Raw genomic sequence first — 20287 nt, forward strand, 5'->3', positions numbered from 1 at the left:
GAGACCAGCCCAGAAAGTTTTCCCAAAGGAGGCACTCACTGCAATGGAGTAAGCCAGGAGCATGATAAGGATGACGACGATAAAGCCTGAAATGTCCCCCCAGGCACGACGCAGAGCTGACGTGATCATGTTCATTTTGGGATTCAGCCTGAGCAGATGCCAAAGCTTCACTGTGGACAGGAGGACCAGGAAGGCAAGGATGTAGCCAAGGGCAGCGTCAGCTGCTGCAGTCTCGCTGAAGCTGATCCCTCTGTGGGACCGAATGGGAAGACTGGTCTCAGAGACAGTGAGAGCCTCAGCCAGCGCTCATCTGTCAAGATTAGCCTGATCATGGTCTGGGGACAGAGCTATCCTAACTCCCCCAGCCAGGCAATGATGACATGATGGTCATGGTGAGGGTGAGCGTCCTGGATACCAAAGGGACAGTGCTGGTGGTGGTCACGGAGCTGTTACCTGACAGTCTTGGTTAGTGGCCACAGAGCTGAGGAAGAATGACAAAGGAGGAATCCTCCCAGGCTTGAGAGGACGGAGGCAAGGGAGTTCCACGAGCCTCCCCTCCTGGTTTGGGGGTCCCTGGATGCCACGTCCTCCTGCACACCTGTCTGAGCGTGTATCCACACCATCCTTACATGTAAAGGAGCGATGGAAGTACCATCCAGCTGCTGTGCTGAGGGACCTCAACTGCATTGTTCCATTTGACCTTCAAGACCACAGGGTGAGGTATCACGTCTCCATTTTACAGATAAGGACAGATAGTTGGTACAAGGTCACATAGCTAGTGACATAGTGACAAAACTAGTGGTGGAAGAAAGAGAGTTGGAATCCAGCTGTGTCTCATTCCACAGTCCAGGCTCTTCCTGCCATCCCACCCTGCCTTTCATGCCCCTTTTGTGCCTGCCTTTGTACGTCAATTCAGTCCTAATGTTGGTGCATTATCAAGTATGACTTATACCTGTATCTATTGACATGGATAGTGAACAGGTTATAGAAAAAATTATATGATCTGAAGTTTATAAAAGCATTTAATATACATACATAATGCCTGAGAAAAGCCACTCTTCTGTTTAACCTCCTGCCTTCTGTTTTCTCCCTTTTGAGGGGTTTGTGAATGAAGTTTGTTAATGAAGGACACAGTCTAGGATAGAGTGCAGAGTTCAGATTCTAAGCTCTGCATTTTCTTGCTGTGTGACCTTGCATAGACAACCTCTCTGAGCCTCAGTTGCTTCATCTGCAAAAAAAGGGATAACATCATCTCTTAGAAGTTCTGGGAAGATTAAAGTAGATGAGATAATGCTTTTATTTTTTTTTTTTAGATAATGCTTCTAAAGTGGTGGTGTTGTGAATGTGTAAGGTATCCAACAATGACTCAATACATGTTAGCTATATCTACACAATCAATGGACATTTCAGAGTAAGTACTAAGATCCTGGAGACATAAACTAGGTTTGGATTGTCTCCCTGCCGCTTTTTCGTTATGTGGCATTGGGGAAGCCCCGTTACCTCTGATTCCCGTGTTTGTGAACGGGAGTGATGCCAGCATTTCCCTCCGTGGTTCCCCTGAGAGTCTAATGGGCCAGCACCTCCTGCACAGCACAGAGTGGCCTCTTGGTAAGTAGCAGCAGGCGCGGGTTGACTGGGCACTAGTACCTGCAAAGACCCTGCCCGCAAAGCTGGAGGTGCCTTACAGAGTGTCACATAGGCCTATGCTCTGGTAAGATTTGCAAAAGATTCTGTTTTTGTCTTCGAGTCCTCTCCAGTTGTGTATGCTTCAGACCCTAAATCTAAGTGCTACAGCTAGAGTTATTTTTTAAAGAGTAACCCCGGATCCTCTGAGGCAGAAGCCTCTCTGGGCCTCTCAGAGCTGGAGGCAGCAGCGTCAGTGTCAGTGGTGGGAGCTGGGGGCTGAGGCAGAGCCACTTACTCCTCCCTGTGTTTCCGGTAGCGCTGGAGGTCACGCTCCACCTGGACGGTCCTCTTCACAAACACCGCCAGGGCACTCCAGCTGGCCAGGATGATGGCCAGCTCCAGAATGTTCCACTTGCTGTGGAAATAGCACCACTTTTGCTTCCTCAGGAGCTTGCCCTGCGAAAGGAGCCAGAGGTCCTAACAAAGGCTGTGTATCTCTAGGGGTTTCTCAGAGCCCTGGCCTCATATGCATAGAGCACCAGGGGCCTCTCCCCAATCCTGTGCATGGACCTCACCTGTTCCCATCATCAATCGGGGCTGCAGGATTTGTGGGTGTTTAAGAGAAAGTACAGGATCTAATAAAAAAAAAAGCACTTAATTTTCTCAGATGCAAAAAAAAAAAAAAAAAGGTGGGGGGGAGAAGGGAGGAAGAAAACCCTCCCCTCAAAAAAGCATTTACTTTAGAAAACTTATAATTGTGAATTCTTTCTCTGCCTCTTTGAGATGCAAGAACTTTCCTGGTGGCTCAGACAGTAAATATTCTGCCTGCAGTGCAGGAGACCCCGGTTCAATTCCTGGGTCAGGAAGATCCCCTGGAGAAGGAAATGACAACCCACTCCAGTATTCTTGCCTGGCAAATCCCATGGACAGAGGAGCCTGGCAGGCTACAGTCCATGGGGTCGCAAACAGTCGGACATGAGTGACTAACACACACATAAAAGCCAATACATAAGAACTGACTTGACTTATTTGAGATGTATGTAAATCTTTTAAATCTAAACAATCCTCTTAAGTGAAGTGAAGTCGTTCAGTCTTGTCTGACTCTGCAACCACGTGAACTGTAGCCTACCAGGCTCCTCCGATCCATGGGATTTTCCAGGCAAGAGTACTGGAGTGGGTTGCCATTTCCTTCCAGGGGATCTTTCCAACCCAGGGATCAAACCTGAATCTCCTGCATTGCAGGCAGACACTTTACTGTCTGAGCCACCAGGGAAGCAAAAACAATCCTCTTGCCCAATGTTAAAAGTCAGAAACTTTTTCTCAAGGGCCACGGAGTCATCTCTTTGAAATGTAATCATCAAGGAATATAGAGCCCTTATCTCCCAGTTTCCCTGGGAAGGTAGGAGCCAAGCCACTTGGTTACAAGTTGGAAAATTACCTCCTGTTGTAAACGTAGAGGAAGTCTATTTTTTTCTTTTGGTAAAGGCAGTTAGCAAACTCAGGTGGCTACCACAATTAACAGGCGAACTTAGGTTGAACTAGTGGCATAAACAACCCTACAGTGGTAAATGGGGTTCTAAGTCCTCTTAAGGGTTAATCAACATTAATTTTAAGAGTGGGTGTGTAATGGTTTTGTATCTGCCTGAAGGTATGCAAGGGTGAGATTTCTTTGTCTTTACAACCTCCTTATCAGATTGTCTGGGATGAGCTTCACATTCAGTTTAATGCTTTGTTGTTTAGTTGCTAAGTCATATCCGACTCTTTGAGACCCCATGGACTGTAGCCCGCCAGGCTCCTCTGTCCTTGAGGATTCTCCCAGGAAGGAATACTGGAGTGGGTTGCCATTTCCTTCTCTGGGGGTCTTCCCAACCCAGGGATTGAGCACATGGCTCCTGCATTGGCAGGCAGATTCTTTACCACTGAGCCACTAGGGGCTTCAATGCCTAATCAATTTTAAAAAAAGTTGTTTTCTTAGGGGGAATGGGGAGTTATTGTTAAATGGGAACAGTTTGTGGTCTTGCCCTCCCTCTCAGCCTTTTCCCTTACATGCAAGAGAATCTTGTGTTGTCTGTTCCACTTCCTTGCTCTTTCCCACTCCTCTGGAAGAAGGACATGTGTTTGGCTGGTAAGAGGCTAAGTTCACCTCTTTTATAAAGAGATGGAGGGATTTTTAACTGTTTAAGCAGCATGATGAGATGGATTTAAGAGTTTTAGAGAGAGGCTTTCTGAAGCAGCTGCAGGCAGAGTGTGAGGGCAACAGAGAGGAGAGGTGGGTGGTGGATGGGCCTCCTTTGATGTTGTTAGAGAAATGCAGGGACTTAAACTGCTTCCCTGGTAGCTCAGACGGTAAAGCGTCTGCCTACAATGCGGGAGACCCGAGTTTGATCCCTGGATCAGGAAGATACCCTGGAGAAGGAAATAGCAACCCACTCCAGTATTCTTGCCTGGAAAATCCCATGGTCTGAGGATTCTGGTAGGCTATAGTCTGTGGGGTCGCAAAGAGTTGGACACAACTGAGCGACTTCACTGTCACTAAACTGCTGTAAGGTAACTGTTGGCTGGTGGTTTTGAATTGGCAGTGCTTAGAGACCATGTGGAATCCAGGTTTATGGATCAGTGTGCAACATGGTGGTAAATGTGACAAAGGGGATTTTTCCTAATTCCTAGAGACCCGTCAGGAAGGACCATCCTAAAAGTCTCGGTTCCTGAGAGGTGCCTGAGCTAGTTCAGCCCTTGGGACCAGCAGGGGACGTGGAAGCTTACCATGGCACACAGCTAAGCAGAACATCTTCCTCCCCCTTCTTTAGGCCCCTTCCGAGGGAGAGGGGACTAGGGAGAGAGGACAGGCAGGCACACGCCCACTCCATCCTCACTCAGGGAGCCACAAGCCCGCCCCTCACCTGCACAACCATGTAGTAGAGGAGGAACAGGAAGTAGACGATCTCCGCGGCTACCACGAAGGGGTGCCAGCCGTCAGTAAAGGGGTACAGGCGTAGGCTCTGCAGGTGCGCATGTGCAAAGAAGGTTCCTGCAAGGCAGAGCGTGTTCTGCTCACCACGGCCACATGCCCACTCAATACCGGAAGTCATCAGTGAGATGAAGTGAACTCAAGCCCTTCTGAGGGGTGGCCGCGGGCAGAAAAGAAGATAGAGGTCCTTCTAACCCACAGACCAAGGGACTGAACGGGGAAGGCCAGAAACGGCTGCCGTATTTGACAGGACAAGGGGGCTGCAGTGGAAGATAGGCCTCCGGCCTTTTCCTTCAGCATCAGCCATTGTGCCCTCATCACCTCCAGCCACAGCACACCCGCTTGCCTAATGTCAGTTTACTCCAAGTTGGCTTGTTTAAGGCCGTTTCATCTAAAGAGAACGCTGGAGATCAGTTCAGCTATTAACCAATATGCCTAAAATTCAGCCTTCTTTAGAATTCCTTTTCATCCATTTATGTCTTTTCCTAGACCAATTTGACTAATAAGGCTTCTGCCTGCAAAGACAAAGGCAGTCCAAAAAATGGCAGACTGGAGAGATACCAACCACCTGAGACCTTGCTGACATCAGTGGGCTGCTGAATCAACTAGACCAGAAACCTACACCACACTTCTCATTTGTAGAAATAAATTAATCAGGCTGTGTTGGGGACAAATTGTTTAAAAGGTTCTTAAACAGCCAAAGAGATGGCAAAAAGAAATAAGAAATTACAAGACGTGCAAATAAATCCCCCAAAAAGGATTTAAAAGAAATTTTTGACAGTAGCGAATGATAATGGAAGTTGAAAGCCTTTTACTTTTCACTTTACACAGTCCTGAAATTTTAAAAGAACTACAAATATTACTTTTTAAAATAAGTAATTTACAGAATTCTCTGGCAGTCCGGTGGTTAGGACCCTGTGCTTTCACTTCAGGGGACCCAGGTTCAATGCCAGGTCGGGAGAGTAAGATCCCACATGCCACAGGGAGTGGCCAGGGGAAAAAAAGGGTCATATTTTAAAAGTTCTATTTTTAAAACAGAGGTGGTTGATTTTAGGAAAATTGATTATTAGCTGAAGAGGCCTTAGATCAGTGTTTTTAGTGGATTATGATTAGCATTAAAAAAGGGTGGAAAGCAGGAAATGGAGAGAAAGAATAGAACACAAAATAGAGTATTACATGTAGTTAAGGAAATTATTTTTGAAGCCCTTGTCTGAGTTATGTTTTAATATATTGGTATGTGTGTATTAGAATTTGATGTAAAATGAACTTTTACATGTAGGTTGCATGTAACTTTTGCAATGTAGGTTGAGGTACTGCAAGTAAAGTGTGGTTTAAGTGAAGTTATCTGTTACCAGGTCACCCCCTCCCCAGCCCTTCACTGCTAGGCCCCCATCCCCTTACACAGGAGAATGGAAAGCTCAAGAACATGAGCTGCCTTCAGACCCCAACTGTCTCCTAGACTTCAGAGACAGGCCAGAGAGAAATGCAGGCAGCCAGGAAGAAGGGTGGAGCAGCCCTGAAACTTTGCCTTTAGGGGCAAAGGCAGAACCAAGACCCTTTGGCAGTATTGCCCAAACAACCTTTTGCCCTGGAGCTCTGGCCTGGGGGTGAGGAGCCCTAGCCCAGAGGGAGGGGTGTCTATCATCTGGAACATGCAGATAGGTTCACAGGCAAGCCTGCCCACCAAGGGCGCTGGTCTCCAGAGTCAGAGTGATAGTGCAGAACAGGTTGATGTTAGCGTTGTAGACCGTGAACTCCACAAATACGGCTCTGGTCAAGCTGTCCAGCCAGGTGTTGTCAAAGAGATACTGGAGGGTTCTGTGGAAAGAGGAGCATTTAGGGATGTCTCAATACACAGGGGCTCCTTGCCCTCTCAGCCCAGGGAGGAGCCCAGCGCTTCCTGTCAGGATTCCTCCCTCTGTTTCTGCTCTGCACCCCAGGCCCCAGGGCCTTCAGGCTGCTCCTGGGAGTGCAGAGGATCCAAAAATGTGGTCCCCAGACTACTAGCATCACATCATCTGGAAACTTGTTAGAAATGCAAATTCTCAAGCTCCACCCCGGCTCTCCCCAGTCAGAATCTCTGGGGGTCGGGACCTGGGAATCTGTGCTTTGGTGAGCCATCCAAGGGATCATGATATGGTTTTTTGGTTTGTTTTAACCATTATCCACCTCTGTCTCTTTTTAAAGTATAGTTGGTGTACAATGTTAGTTCAGGTGTACAGCTTAGTGATTCAGTATTTTTTTTTTTTTTTAGTTGTCTGACTCTTTTGCAGCCCCATGGACCATAGCCCATCAGGCTCCTCTGTCCATGGGATTTTTCAAGCAAGAATACTGGAGTGGGTTGCCATTTCCTTCTCCGTGATTCAGTATTTTTATAGATTTTAATAACTTCCATTAAAAGTTGTTACAAAGTAAAGCCTATAATTCTCTGTGCTGGACAATATATCCTTGTTGCTTGTCTATTTCATTTTCATTTTTATTATTTTTTTGACATGTGAAGTATCATGCGAGATCTCAGTTCCCTGACCAGAGAGACCAAATCCATGCCCCCTGCAGTGGAAGCATGGAGTCTTAACCACTGGACCACCAGGGAAGTCCCAATCTTATACATAGTACTTAGTGTCTGATGCATTTTAAAGTTTGAGGACATGGTGTTAAAGGAGCCACATAGAACATTAGGGGCTTAGGCAGGCAGCAGCTCTAGCTGCCACAGTCCCTCTTGGTCTGGCAGTTCACAAAACCAGTTCCCGGAGATCTGCTCACAGGTGTTATGGGAACAGCATGTGTCAGAGGGACCTGGGTTCAAAACTTGCCTGCCTTGTGGGCAAGCTGATAACATCTCAAGGTCTCAGCTTCCTCATCTGCAGTGGTGTTAACACCAATGCCTCAGGATCATTATGAAGAGAAAATAGAAATGTGTGTGTGTGCATGCAGTATTAATAACAATAGTTGTTATTAGAGCAGTAATGATGGGCCTATTTTAAAATATGCTCCATCCCTGGTGGGTTTGGGGCTTCCCTGGTAGCTCAACTGGTAAAGAATCTGCCTGCAATGTGGGAGACCCCAATTCAATTCCTGGGTCAGGAAGATCCCCTGGAGAAGGGAAGAGCTACCCACCCCAGTATTCTGGCCTGGAGAATTCCATGGGGTTGCAAAGAGTCAGACGTGACTGAGAAACTTTTACTTTTCTGGTGGGTTTGCATCCTGCTGAATGTGTCAGTTGTTCTGAGTGGCAGGAAAACACCTCTTTTGTGGAAATATACTATTTCTGGCCTGTCCTTAATCCCAGGGGACCCCGTTAGGTGTTTTCCTCTGGAGTTTGTTACCTCTGTTCCTTGATGTTGTGATAATGCAGTGGAGGAGCCAGAGGTTCACACGGGTTTACTCAGTCACCTGGATCTACACCGCTAACAGGAGCGGTGCCAAGTTTCAAACCTCCAACACTAGAGTGTGCTGGGAGAGGCAGTGTGTGTGAGCCCTGAGTGTCCCCACACATTCATGCCGAGTGTTCCAGAAACGCAAGGCTCTGGCTGGGCTTACCCAGGCCTCATCTCAGCGCTGAGTTTGCAGTGAGCAACTTCAAGGAATGGGGTGACGTCCTCCTTCAGACAAAGAGCAGGCTTGCTTCTGCCACTGTAGAAACAGTGGATAAAGTGCTCCATGCGTGGTGTTCCTCCTTGGTACTGTCACTCCCTGCATGGGCAAGGATCTATCATGGCCCTTCCTGGGGACTGACTCCCATCACCATGAAGCTCTGCTACTGTTTTTTGCTGTGAGGAGTGAAATCCTTTGTCTCTGACCTAGGAGTCTTGTGTGTTCTGCCAGCATCCATGAAACTAACTAGCATGTTAGCTTATGAGTAGGTAAAACCTCAGACCTTGCAAATTAAGGTTTACGAGCTCTAACCACTTCCTACTTGCCTGGTGGTGGGTGCTTTGTAAGGTCCTGAGTTCCCCATTCCTCTACTGTTTCTAGCCAAGGCCACCAGGCTTGGTGTCCCAGGCTGAGAATCCTGGAGGCAGGATTTCTCTTCCAACTTGGAGACTGCATAGTTCCCAGTGGCCTGAAAATACAACCTGAGTCCCTCTGAATCCCCCAGGCCGTCCCCACAATGATAAAATGAGCTTGGCTCGGTCCTGTTTTGAAGGCTGCACCCACCAATCAGACCTGGAATCAAGTAAATGTCTTTCCTCTGCTGCACATGAATCAAGTGAGCCTTACCTTGATGCACTTTGGCGATCAGTCCCCAAGGGGACCACATAACCTCCTCCCCGGTACACGGTGAGTTTGCCCCAGAGGGGATACCCTCGGCGCTGGCTCTGGCTCTGGTACCGCCAAGCCTGGGAAAAGTCATTGCTGTTGTTGAGGACAGAGGCATTCCAGCCTTCCCCATAGTCTGACAGGTCTTCCACATCCAGGGAATATGGTGCACGGCACCTGTCAAGAAAAGCCTGCAGCTGCGGGGCAAGAAGGCAGGAGCTCTCCTGGACCCTCACTTGGCGAATCTGAGCACTGCCAACCAGCTTGGCGTTCCCATCAGTGACAAAGCCTGGGGATGAGAAACATGTGGGTAAATATAGCCATCAACATCGTCTTAACACCTTCCAAGCTTTTTGGCCTGGATGCTAACACGACCTCCAGTGTACCCATGCAGAATCGGCCAGGAGAAGTTCATGGCCAACCACATTCAACCATTCATCACCGTCTCCCCACCTTGGACCTGGTCTACTTTTTGCATGACTTCTCTTGAGGAATGACACACCCTACCCAGGCATCATCTTGGAGACCATTTTTGCCCTTTCCCTCAATGCTCGTCCTGTAAGTCAACAGGGCCCATCAGGAGTGCGTCTTCGATGTTCCCACCTCTGTTTCTCCATCACCTCTGCCTCTTGTCCTTACATCAGTCCCATCATTTCTCCCTAGTTTCCTCACCTACCTACCCTCTCCTCCAGCTTCCATGTGCTGTTTACACCACAGAACTGATTATGTTACTGCCGCACAAAGAAGCTGTTAATGGCTCTTCACTTGCTTAAACATAAACTGTGAACTCCCAGAGCCTTCATGATGTGGCCCCTGTTCCTCTCTCCTGCTTGGCTTCTCACAGGTCCTCTGCTCCTCCCCTACAAGGCAGCCACACTCCACACTCTGTAGGTCCAGGAAGTGTAGTGCCTTGGTGTTGCAGGCTTGCCTTCGCTCAAGTTGTCCTTTCCGCCTGGCACACCATTTCCGCCTGGCCAACTCCTACTCAGTTATCTAAGAAGGAGGTTCTCTGCTCTGCATGCAGGGAGGGTTAGGGGCCCTCAGAGGGTCTCTCCTTCCAAACATATGGTTCTGTGGTTATTGGTTCTCTGTAAGGCTGGTGTTGACAGTGACCCACTGCTGTTCCAAGAAAGGAGTATGTGCAAGATGCTAATACACATCCTGGGCTGGGGGCAATACCTGGGTAATGACTATACAGGTTGCTCATGAGGGTGGTGTTGGCCCATGTGAAGAACTGCTGGAAGCTCAGCACGGTTGAAAAGCCTCGGGTGAAGCTGTGTTCGAGGTGTCTGTTGAAGTGATAGGCGCAGGGGTCCCTCTGCCCATAGGCGACCAGCAGCAGCATCCACAGAAAGCCCAGGTACGCTGGGAAGGGAGGCACAGCCCCTCATCAGGCAGAAGTCCCAACTCCTACCAAGCCCAGGGCAGGGTGTGGAAAGGCACATGACTCAGAACAGTTGAGGTCTTGTAGACCTGCCGCTCGCCCCTCTGGTGACAAAGGAGCCAGTCCTTATAAGGACAGCAGAAAGGAGCAAAGTCCACAGGCCATGAGCCTCTGCCTGGGTTCAAATTCCAGCTCTGACACTTCCTGTCCGTGTGCCCTTCGCAAGTGACTTAACCCTTCTGTGCCTCCTTCTCCTTGTCTGTGAAGTGGGGATGAAAATTCTGTCACACAGGGTTGTGATGGAGTCAACAAGTTAATGTTCATAAAGCACTTAAAATAGTGCCTGCATTGACTTCGTGCTGTTTGAATGTCTCTTAAAGAGAATTTTTTAAAAAACAGGGCTCCGGGGACTCCCCTGGTGGTCCAGGGCTTCCACTGCAGGGGGCATGGGTTCGATCCCTGGTTGGGGAGCTAAGACCCCACACGCTGTGCAGCACGGCCAAAAAAAAGCGGGGGGGGCGGGGGGCGGTGCTCTGCCATGTTGTAATGCTGAGGATAGAGCAATAAAGATGGCAGATGTGTTCCCTGCCCTCATGCAGCTCACCTGTAAACAGATGGGTGTGACCTAAGGGCCATTAGGTACAAAGACTTAGTTTAGGAAGCCCAATGTTAGAATCACGTCAGGGATGCATAACCTTACTGAACCGGAATCTCTGGGTTCAGGGCTTGGGAATATGCATTCTGGCACACCCCCCCCCGCCAACCTCAAGATGACTTACTGGAGCTCTGCCCACACCCCTCTTGTTCTTCATTCTGTATATGTAATTCCTACACAAGCCCCCCAACTCTGTGCTTTGGCCACACGTGCTTGGCCAATGGAAGCACAGATGTGAGCATGGCCTCCTTGTCATGGAAACTATGGGAGAGTGGGTTTCGTGAAACAAAAGAATGAACCAATAAGGAAGAAGATATGAGATCCAGGCCACAGCTTCAACACAGTAGAATAATAAAGAGAACTCTCAGGTCCCAGTGAAGAGGGACCTCAGAATGACAGTAGCCAGTCCTTACAAGACCTTGTCAGAGGACTCCGGAGAGACTCCCCCAGAAGATGAAGAGACAAAATGTGAATGCACATCTCAAGAGACATCTAGAACACTGACATATAATCAGGAGTTGACCAATGCCTAGAAAACCAAATAAACAAGCAGAACAAAAAGAGTCAAAAAAGAAAAAGAAAAGAGATTGCACCAAATCTGCTCAAGTCTTTGTTAAGAACCAGCAAGTGGGAAGGTCGCTCATAGGTAATCTTGGCTGCCTACCTAAGATTTCTCTGATTAAAGCAAGTGCTTTCTGCTCCTTGAGGTGCGTGGTTTTCATCTTCTCAATGTCAGAGGCTAGAGGTGGCCGGTAGATATCCCTTCTGCTGTTTCTTCGCGCTCGGAACAAGGCAGAGGGGTCTGTGAAAGTGAAGGGCGTAAGAGCAGTCCCCCAAATGGGCAGGAACCAGGCTGTACATTTGCAACCAAGAGACCCCCTCACCAGGTACCACGGGACCCACCATTCCCACTCTTCGGGAGCCATTTCCCAACACTGCCCTCCGTGCCTCTGCCTGGGCTATCCCAGTGCCCAGGATCCTGTCCCTTCTTCTTCAGGAACAAATGCCTCCCCTCCTGTGGTCTCACTGATCACTGGATGCAGTCTTCCTGTGTTCCTGGACTCTAAGGGGGATCTCAGTGCTTCCCAAACTTGGAAAGTTGAGGGTATCTAATATCTCAAAGTCCTGTTATGTCTAATTCCAAGTATCTTCTTTCTCAGACCACTTTATTGAGCTATAATTTTCACAAACTCACTCTATAGAAGCCTACAATTCAGTGATTTTAGGAAATTTATAGAGTTGCGCCACCATCACCACAACCCAGTTTTAGAGTGTTTCTGTCACGCCTAAAGGTTCCCTCATGTCCCTGAAGTTGGTCTCTACATCCACTCTATCTCCACCCTCAGCCTCATTAATTTGCTTTCTGTATCCATAGACTTTCTTTCTAGACTTTTCATATAGAGTCATATGTACATAGTTTTCTATATCTGGCATCTTTCACTTAGTGTAATGATTTGATGCTTATCCATGTTGTGTATGTTAGTAGTTAGTTTCTTTTTATGTTTTGAGTAGTATTCTGTTGTATGGACAGGCTAGCTTTTGTTTAATTCACCTATTGATGGATATTTGGATTACTCCTTGCTTGGGCTATTAAGAATAATGTGACTATGAATGTTTTGTATGGACATATATTTTCATTCCTCTTGGGTAGGTTCCTTGGAGTGGCTAAGTATCTTTTGGCTGTTGCGAATGAAGCTGCTATGAATGTTTGTGCACAGATTCCTGTATGAAAATAAGTCTTCATTTCTCTGGGATGAATGCCCAAGAGTGCAATTGCCGAGTCGTATGGTAAACCCATTTTTAGTTTTGAAAGGAACTGCCAAACTGTTTTCCAGAGTGTCTGTACCATTTTACGTTCCCACTGGGACTGTGTCAGTCCTCCAGCTTCTCTGCATCCTTGTCTGCATTTGGTATTAACACTGTTTATAGGCAGTCTGATATGGGTATACTGACCCAACTGTCTTTTAGATCCACACCCCTCTGTCCATCCCCACTGCTAACACATGCCATCCCCAGTCTAGGACCATTTCACTAGTCTTCCTACTGGCTTCTCCACTCCTACCTGTGACCCACTACCTCTGGTCTCCAAGAGCAGTCATAGTAATCTTCCTAAAATCACAAATCTCCTATTTGAAACACTCCAAAGCCCCAGCATTGCCCCAGGGCACTGCGTGACATGGTCCTCACCCACCTCTCTGCCCTCATCTTGAACCACTCCTTCCACATACACACAGCTCCCGTGCTGTAGCCACCCTGTCAGTACCTGCTGTAAAATGACAAGCTGTGGTTCCACCTCAGGGACTTTGCACACACTCAGTGTTCAGTCCTTCCCTCTCCCATCCTCTGGGAGCCAGCTTAGGTACCCCTTTAGCAGAGAGGCCTGTACCCTCTTATTCTACCCGCCTCATTCTTTCTTACAAGTCGTTTTGTACATATATTTGTTTACTGTGTCTCCCAAATGGGCTGTTTATTCCAAGTGTGCTAAGTTGCTTCAGTCGTGTCCAACTCTTTGTGACCCCGTGGACTGTAGCCTACCAGGTTACTCTGTCCGTGGGATTCTCCAGGCAAGAATACTGGAGTGGGTTGCCATGTTCTCCTCCAGGGGATCTTCTTGACCCAGGGATCAAACCTGGATCTCTTACATCTCCTGCCCTGGCAGGTGGGTTCTTTACCCCTAACACCACAGATGCCCTTTATTCTAAGAGCAGTAACCTGTTCCAGCCAGTCAGTGCTGTGTTGCAAGGGCTGAGCAGAGAGCAGGGATTGACTTCAAACAGGCAAGAAGGAACCTTTGGGGGTAACACAGCTGTTCTGAATTGTGGTGATAGTTGCACAACTCTATAATTTACTAGAATCAATGAATTATACACTCACAGTGATTGGATTTTATGTAAATCATGTTCCCAAGCCAGTGTACTGCCTGGAATACAGCAAGTACTCCCTGGATAAATGCCAAAGGAATGACCAGTGAATATTTAATTGATTGGGAGGCTGACGTCTCTTTGGAGAAAATTAATCTTTTGACTTGGAAGATGGTTTTAATGGAGTTTTTGGATCTGCAAAGCCAAAACCCTATTGGAGGATGGAAGGATCCCGGCCCATGAGGAGGTCACCATACTGCATGGGGATGTAGGGGTGTGGGCTTTTGTCTGCTCCCATTTTTCCTTGAGAGTCAGAATCTCTGCATAGACTGTGAGAGTGTTGATTCTGTTCTGTTTGCCTGTGTGTGTTTTGTAACTCTCTTTTTGAAGGCACCCTCAGGAGTTTTGTCTGGAAAGGTGAGAGGTCAGGTTGGGGGGAAGAGGTCTGGTCATGGGCTCCTCTGACCAGAGGCAGCATGGCTGTGTTCCACTAAAATGCTTTACAGAAGCAGGCGCTGGGCTAGATTTGGGCCCCTGGCTGTTGTTTGCAGACCCTTGTCTGAGAACCCTAATTACAACTCTCTTACCCCTCATTCTCACCCCTCACCCCCACACCTTGTATTTTGGTTTTCTAATGACATGAACCCTGGAGAGGAATGCTTGCTTGCTATTACACAGAGGATGATGGCCCCTGCCAAACACGGACCCCACAGTGCCTCTTCATGCTTGGGTGTCAGAAAGGCTTGGATAGCGGAGGAATGAGGTTGCTCAGGAGACAGAGGAGGAGGCACTTGTCCCTGGATGGTCTGGGGGTGCCTCACCAGTAGGGTGGAGTCTGGGGAGCAGAGGTCTGAGCCCAGGATCACCCAGCGGCTGAGCTCTGTGGGCTCTCTTAGCCTCGTCAGCCCCTGCCTACACCCAGGGAGCCGTTACCTGGGCCGGAGAGACGTCCCGGGAGGGGGGCCACAGGCTCCTCCTCATCCTCCACGCGCTTCCACACCAGCGCAAAGAAAGCTGCGAACCCCAGCACCTGCAAAACACCCACCGTGTGTTGGAAACTCTGTTAATTGGGACAGGAGCCATGCTGTGGGGCAGCCAGGTGGGAACCAACCCGGCCTCTGCAGAGAGGGCATGTGGTCATGAAGTGTGTGTGCGCCTGGTCACCCGCCAGGCTGAGACAGGCAAATCCTTGAACGCACCCTGCTTCTGGCGTGTCCTGAGCCCTCCCACCCGCTGCTCTCCTTTTGCTCAGCCTTTCTGTTACCTCTCAGCCTGGTGACTTACACCTCCCTAGCACATACACCTGCCTCCTCCCTCTGTCTGTCCCTCCCTTTCTGTATGAAGTAATTCCTCCCATTACATTGTCTTTGCACCCACAGCATAGAAGCATAAGGCTCAGGACTCTGTTCTTAATATTCTCAGACTGGATTGGGGCAGGTGTCAGGAGCTGTTTGCTGGTGGGGGCGGGGGGGGGGTGATGAGGAGGATTCCACAATGCTGCATAGGTAGAAAGAGTCTCTATAAATGTTCCCTCATTTCTATAGCTTCCCCCTACCCCATGCCAGGATTCCTACTGCCTGGCTTCTTCCAGGCCAGATTCAGTGACTCTGACTGCTCACTTGCATAATTTTACGTTTTCAAGAATAGGAGTGTATTTCCAGTTCATGGACACATCTAATGACTTTGTGGGTTTTTTTTCTGAAGATAAAGTGCTTGTGGCATTATACATGCCACAATCAAAAACATCCTAGCCCTGAGGAAATATATCATTCCTATTTTACATGTGACTTAGGGCAAGATTTTTTTGTGACCTTAGCCTCTTTTGTTGTTGTTGTTCAGTCTCTAAATCTTGTCTGACTCTTTGTGACCCTGTGGACTGCAGCACACCAGGCTTCCCAGTCCTTTACCATCTCCCAGAGTTTGCTCAAACTCATGGCCACTTTACCTCAGGTTTTCCCACCTGTAAAGTGGAGGTGAGGACCCTCCCGAGGGTGAGAGTGATGATGAGATGCCAGCATCTGGCCGTGAGGGAGCGTGATTTATCCTGGTAATTACCTTCCTGCCCCGGATCCACCCAGAAGTGGCACTCCAGCTGGGTTTGTGAATGAACAGATGAGGGAACTGCTGAAGCCTAAGGATGGAGCAGCTGGCAGGAGGGAAAGCCTGGACAGAGGGGCGGAGGACATGAGGGCAGCCCCACAGAGGTCCTGACCTTCAGTGGCTGGGTGACAAACACGCTCTCCACGAAGGAGACGGCCATGGAGATGAGCCACTTGAGGGAGCTGGTCCATCCATAGTGCAAGCCGTAGAGCATGGTGAAGAAGGCTGCCACCCCGCTTGTGACTACCACCAGGAGCCAGCCCACCAGGACACACCACCAGGGCAGGCCTCGAGGGAGCTTGCTTGCCTGCAAGGAACTGCAGGAGAGGGTGGATATAATCAGTGTGGCCCCATTTGGGCTCAAGTTCAACTCCTACTCCACCTCCACCAGCTGCGTGACTTGGTCAAGCTCCTCGACCCCTCAGACCCTCAGTTTTCTCCTCTGTCCTGTTCTGTATTCTGTCTGATATACATACACGTATGCTACTGAGGTCACCTTTATTCAATGCTTACTAGGAGCCAGTCCCCATACAGACTGATGTATACAGATGGCAAGCCTCGAAGGCTGGTACTATATAATTGTTTTTATTATGAAAATTCCCCATTATACAAAAATCAGTGAGTAGATGGAACCCTCATCAACTACTTTCAACAACCATCACCTCCTTGTCACTTATTTCATCTATTTCCACATTTTCCCCCCTGAAATATTTAAAAATAAATTCCACACATAATATAAAATTGTCACCAATTATTTCCTAATACATCTCAAAAATGGTCATTTTCTCACTCAGTTTTGGTACTATTGTTGGGGAAAAAAAAAAAATTTCCTTCTACCCTTTCTAGATTCTTCTGGCTGGTTTAAATTAAATTGACATGAGACAGATTAACAGGAGAAAAAGCAAATTTAATTACATATGTATGGGGCTTCAGAAGAATTTAAGACCCAAGGACAAGTTAGGCAGTTGAAGGTTCTGAGCATCTGAGAACTGGTTTGGAGCTTGGGACCTCAAAGGGGAGGAAGGCAGTTCACCTGGAGATGAAAGCAAATGTTTGGTAAACAAATGCTTACTATGCCAGGTCAAGAGGACTCTGGAGAGGACTCTGTCTCCAGGCCCTTCCACACCTAGCCTGTATTCTTTGTAGATGTCCTGAGTGATACTGCTCTTTATGGGCCAGGGCCTTTTAAATTCTTTTTAGGTCTGGACCAAGAGATAGGTGTTATCATTCCCATATTACAGATAGGGAAAACATGGCTCAGAGAGGTTGAGGGACTTGTCTAAGAGCATGCAGCCTTGAAACACCCATGTGAAAATGGTTATAAACTGTAAAATGCTATACAAAGGGCTCTAACGGTCATCTGGTAAAATCACCCTGTCCAAAGTCCTCTTCCCTGAGTCGCTGCTTCCTGGGGAGATCTGGATGAATAACCTTCTGAAGTTGCCCAGATGCTCTCCCGGCAGGCCCCTGGGCTGGGAGCACCAGGGGAGTGGATTACCTGGAGTGTGCTGGGGGCAGGGTTCCAGCCTGTGCCACCAGACAGCCCTTCAGGGTCTGCAGCTGCCCTAGTGCCCTGGTGCGGCTCTGACCCTGGGAGGAGCCCTGGGGCTCCAGCAGCAGCAGCTCTTGCTCCAGGTGCTCCAGCTGAAGGTAGAGACACTGCCGGTAGGCACTGTTCTTCCAGGCATCACTTGGGCCCACCTTGGGCCTGAGGCGTTGCATGTTTTCTGGAGGACAAGGGAGAGAAAGAGCATCAGCTGGTGCTGAGTGACAGAGTAGACTGCCTGCAATAGAAACAGAAGTGTTGATGATGATTTTCTTATATCAAGCACTTTCGATATGCCAGGCCATGAGAAATCTGAGATTCAGAAAGATGGGGTACTCAGCCCACATGGTCAGTTAGGATTTGAATGTACTTCTTGTTGCCCGAAAATCGCATGGACAGAAGATCATGCCAGGCTACAGTCCATGGGTCCACAAAGAATCAGACACGACTGAGCAACTGAGCACACACACACTTGTCTTTTATCAAGGGCATTTTCAAAATTTCCTTACACTTAGAAGAGATGAGAATAACATACCTATTGCCCTCCCACAACATATACCCACATTTTGTCAGTCTTGTCTCTGCCCCACAATGTTTGTTTTTTTTTTTAATTTCTGAAGTATATAAAAAGCAAATCCTAGACACAGAGTTCTGTCATCTGCAAATATTTTAATATATACAAGATTTTAATTTGAAGCCAAGTTTGCCTGTTGCCAAAGATGGTATAAATCTTTATCTTTTGTTTTTAGTTTTTTTATTATGAAAAATTCTAAATTGGAAAAGAGAATGAGATGAATCTGTACCCATTGCTCAAAATTGTCTCCTCATGGCCAGTCATATCTCATCTAAATTCCAAGCCCCATGTCCTGACACTAAATATTCTCCTGTATTGGGAAAGGGCTCCTTTAAAAAACAAAACCAATGTCATTATTAATTTTTAAAACAATTAATAATAATTCCTTAACAGCATGAAACAGCCAGTGAAAAAGTTTCCCCTGATAACTTCTGAATGTTCTTCTCCAATTCTTTTCTTCAAATTTCATTTCCTAAAAAGTGTTTAAAAGAGCAAAGGTGTTTTATGTCTTAAATTACAGAGGTAAAACATATTCATGCAAGAAAAACACACTTTTGACCCTTTCCACTATTTCCCCATACCTTCTAAGGGAAGCTTGGCCTCTGCAGGTAGAGCCTGGCCTGGGTCCCTGGACCCTGAGATGGGAGACCAGCACCCTCAGGGCTTTCTCCTGGGCAAGAAGGGCCCAGGTCTGGACCAGAGTTCATTTTCATAAAGGGTGCATGTAACTGGATATAGAAACTGGCACGATGGAGCACCCTGGCTCCAGGACCCCTCTCCAGTCACAAGTAAGAAGTGACTGAGAAAATAAGTGATGTGGAGAAAGTAGAGACGCAGACCAGCTGTGGGTAAAGGCATGGCCACACGATCCCTGCCTCCCTTGACTCAACCCAGGCCTCCTACCTCCCCCTCCTTCCTGGGCCTCCCTCACTGACGCCACAGCTAAAGTGTCCAGCATCAACAGCCTTGGTGTTGCAAGCATTCTGGCAGTGTTTCCGGAAGATGCATCACTCCCAATCATAACCACTTACTGAATCCCTGCTCTGTGTCAGTCTTGGGTCTAAGCAGTTCACGTGTCCAATAACCTCACTGAGTTCTCAGAACCAGCCAAGGAGAGGGCTGGATCAATGCTTCCATTTTACAGGGGAGGCAATGGTTTTCTCAGGGAGGTTGACCAGCTGTCCAAAGCTGCACAGCTGCTCTTGCATGTGGGAGAGCCCCAGGTGTGACCAACTCCAGAGTCCTTGTTCTAAGGCCCATGCTGTGAATGCCTATGCCCCCAAACCCCAAAGACCCCCAAACAGGACCCAGTGTCCAGTGTGGGCATCAGCAGAGTTCCTATGGGGACGACCTTCACAGGCAGCCGGAGCCCAGCTCTCTGGGGCTAATCTTCCAGCATGGCTGGAACACAGGGGTCAAAATGGGGCTGACCATGGGGTCAGCATGAGCCTGGCCAGGTGGGCTTTGAGCGCTCCAGTAAGGAACTGGGACCTTGTCTTGATGGCAGTGGCTCTCAACATTCAGTCCACATAACAGTCACCAAAGTAACTGGTTAAAAATGCAGATTCCTGGCCTCACTCCAGAAAATTTAATCCATTGTATCAGAAGTGGGCTGAAGAGTTATGAATTCAAACTCCCCAATCTATAGAGCCCATTTTTGTATTCTAAGGAAGGTTAAGACATTGATCAGCCTTGTGTGTTAAAAATGGCAGCATACTTAAGCCACACCACCAAATATGGCAGCCACTTGCCATGTGTGACTATTTAAATTAAAATAAAACCAATTTAGTTCCCTAGTCACACTGGCCACGTTTCAAGTGTGCCAATAGCTACTTGTGGCCGGTTGCTGCCGTATTGGTCAATGGAAACATAGACCATTCCTGTCACTGTGAAACGTTCTATTGGACAACTGGTCTAAGCACTGGAGACAGTGATCTAGGTGGAAAGGTGCAAGAGGGGAGTCAGACTAGTTCAGACCAGAATAATGTGCAGTACACATGTGCAGCTCTCCACGTAATTCATGATTCAGCAACAAGCAATGTGAAAGCAATGCAGGAGATGCTTAGGGGCTAAAGAGCACATGGCTGGAGACCCTCTTGTGGGCTGAGTGGTTGAGTTGCTCCTCTGAGGAAAGGACAGGTCAGCCAAGAATAAAGGCTAAGTAGGCATTAGCCAAGCAAAGAGAGGAGAGAGAACATTCTAGATCAGAGGACCAACAATGTGCACAGGCCTTCAAGGGAAGGCACCTTGGAATTATGTGAAGACCTGGATGCCTGCAGTACAGAGAGGGAGGCTCTGGTGAGTGGTTGGAGT

At 48.0% G+C, this 20287-nt stretch overlaps 1 protein-coding gene across 1 annotated transcript in view; it reads right to left on the reverse strand.

Moving 5' to 3' along the window:
* Positions 1-20287, reverse strand: part of PKD1L2 (polycystin 1 like 2) — a 106439-nt gene that overhangs the window by 7837 nt on the left and 78315 nt on the right. The window contains exons 31-40 of the mRNA XM_043897996.1: positions 17353-17581; positions 15967-16171; positions 14688-14784; positions 11558-11695; positions 10034-10219; positions 8816-9143; positions 6279-6412; positions 4527-4654; positions 1922-2082; positions 40-250 (exon numbers count right to left, since the gene is read on the reverse strand). Of these exons, the coding sequence (XP_043753931.1) occupies positions 40-250; positions 1922-2082; positions 4527-4654; positions 6279-6412; positions 8816-9143; positions 10034-10219; positions 11558-11695; positions 14688-14784; positions 15967-16171; positions 17353-17581 (1817 nt within the window). The remainder of the gene's footprint in view (positions 1-39; positions 251-1921; positions 2083-4526; positions 4655-6278; positions 6413-8815; positions 9144-10033; positions 10220-11557; positions 11696-14687; positions 14785-15966; positions 16172-17352; positions 17582-20287) is intronic.

This window comes from Cervus elaphus, chromosome 4 (genome assembly GCF_910594005.1).
Source record: "Cervus elaphus chromosome 4, mCerEla1.1, whole genome shotgun sequence".
NCBI lineage: Eukaryota > Metazoa > Chordata > Mammalia > Artiodactyla > Cervidae > Cervus > Cervus elaphus.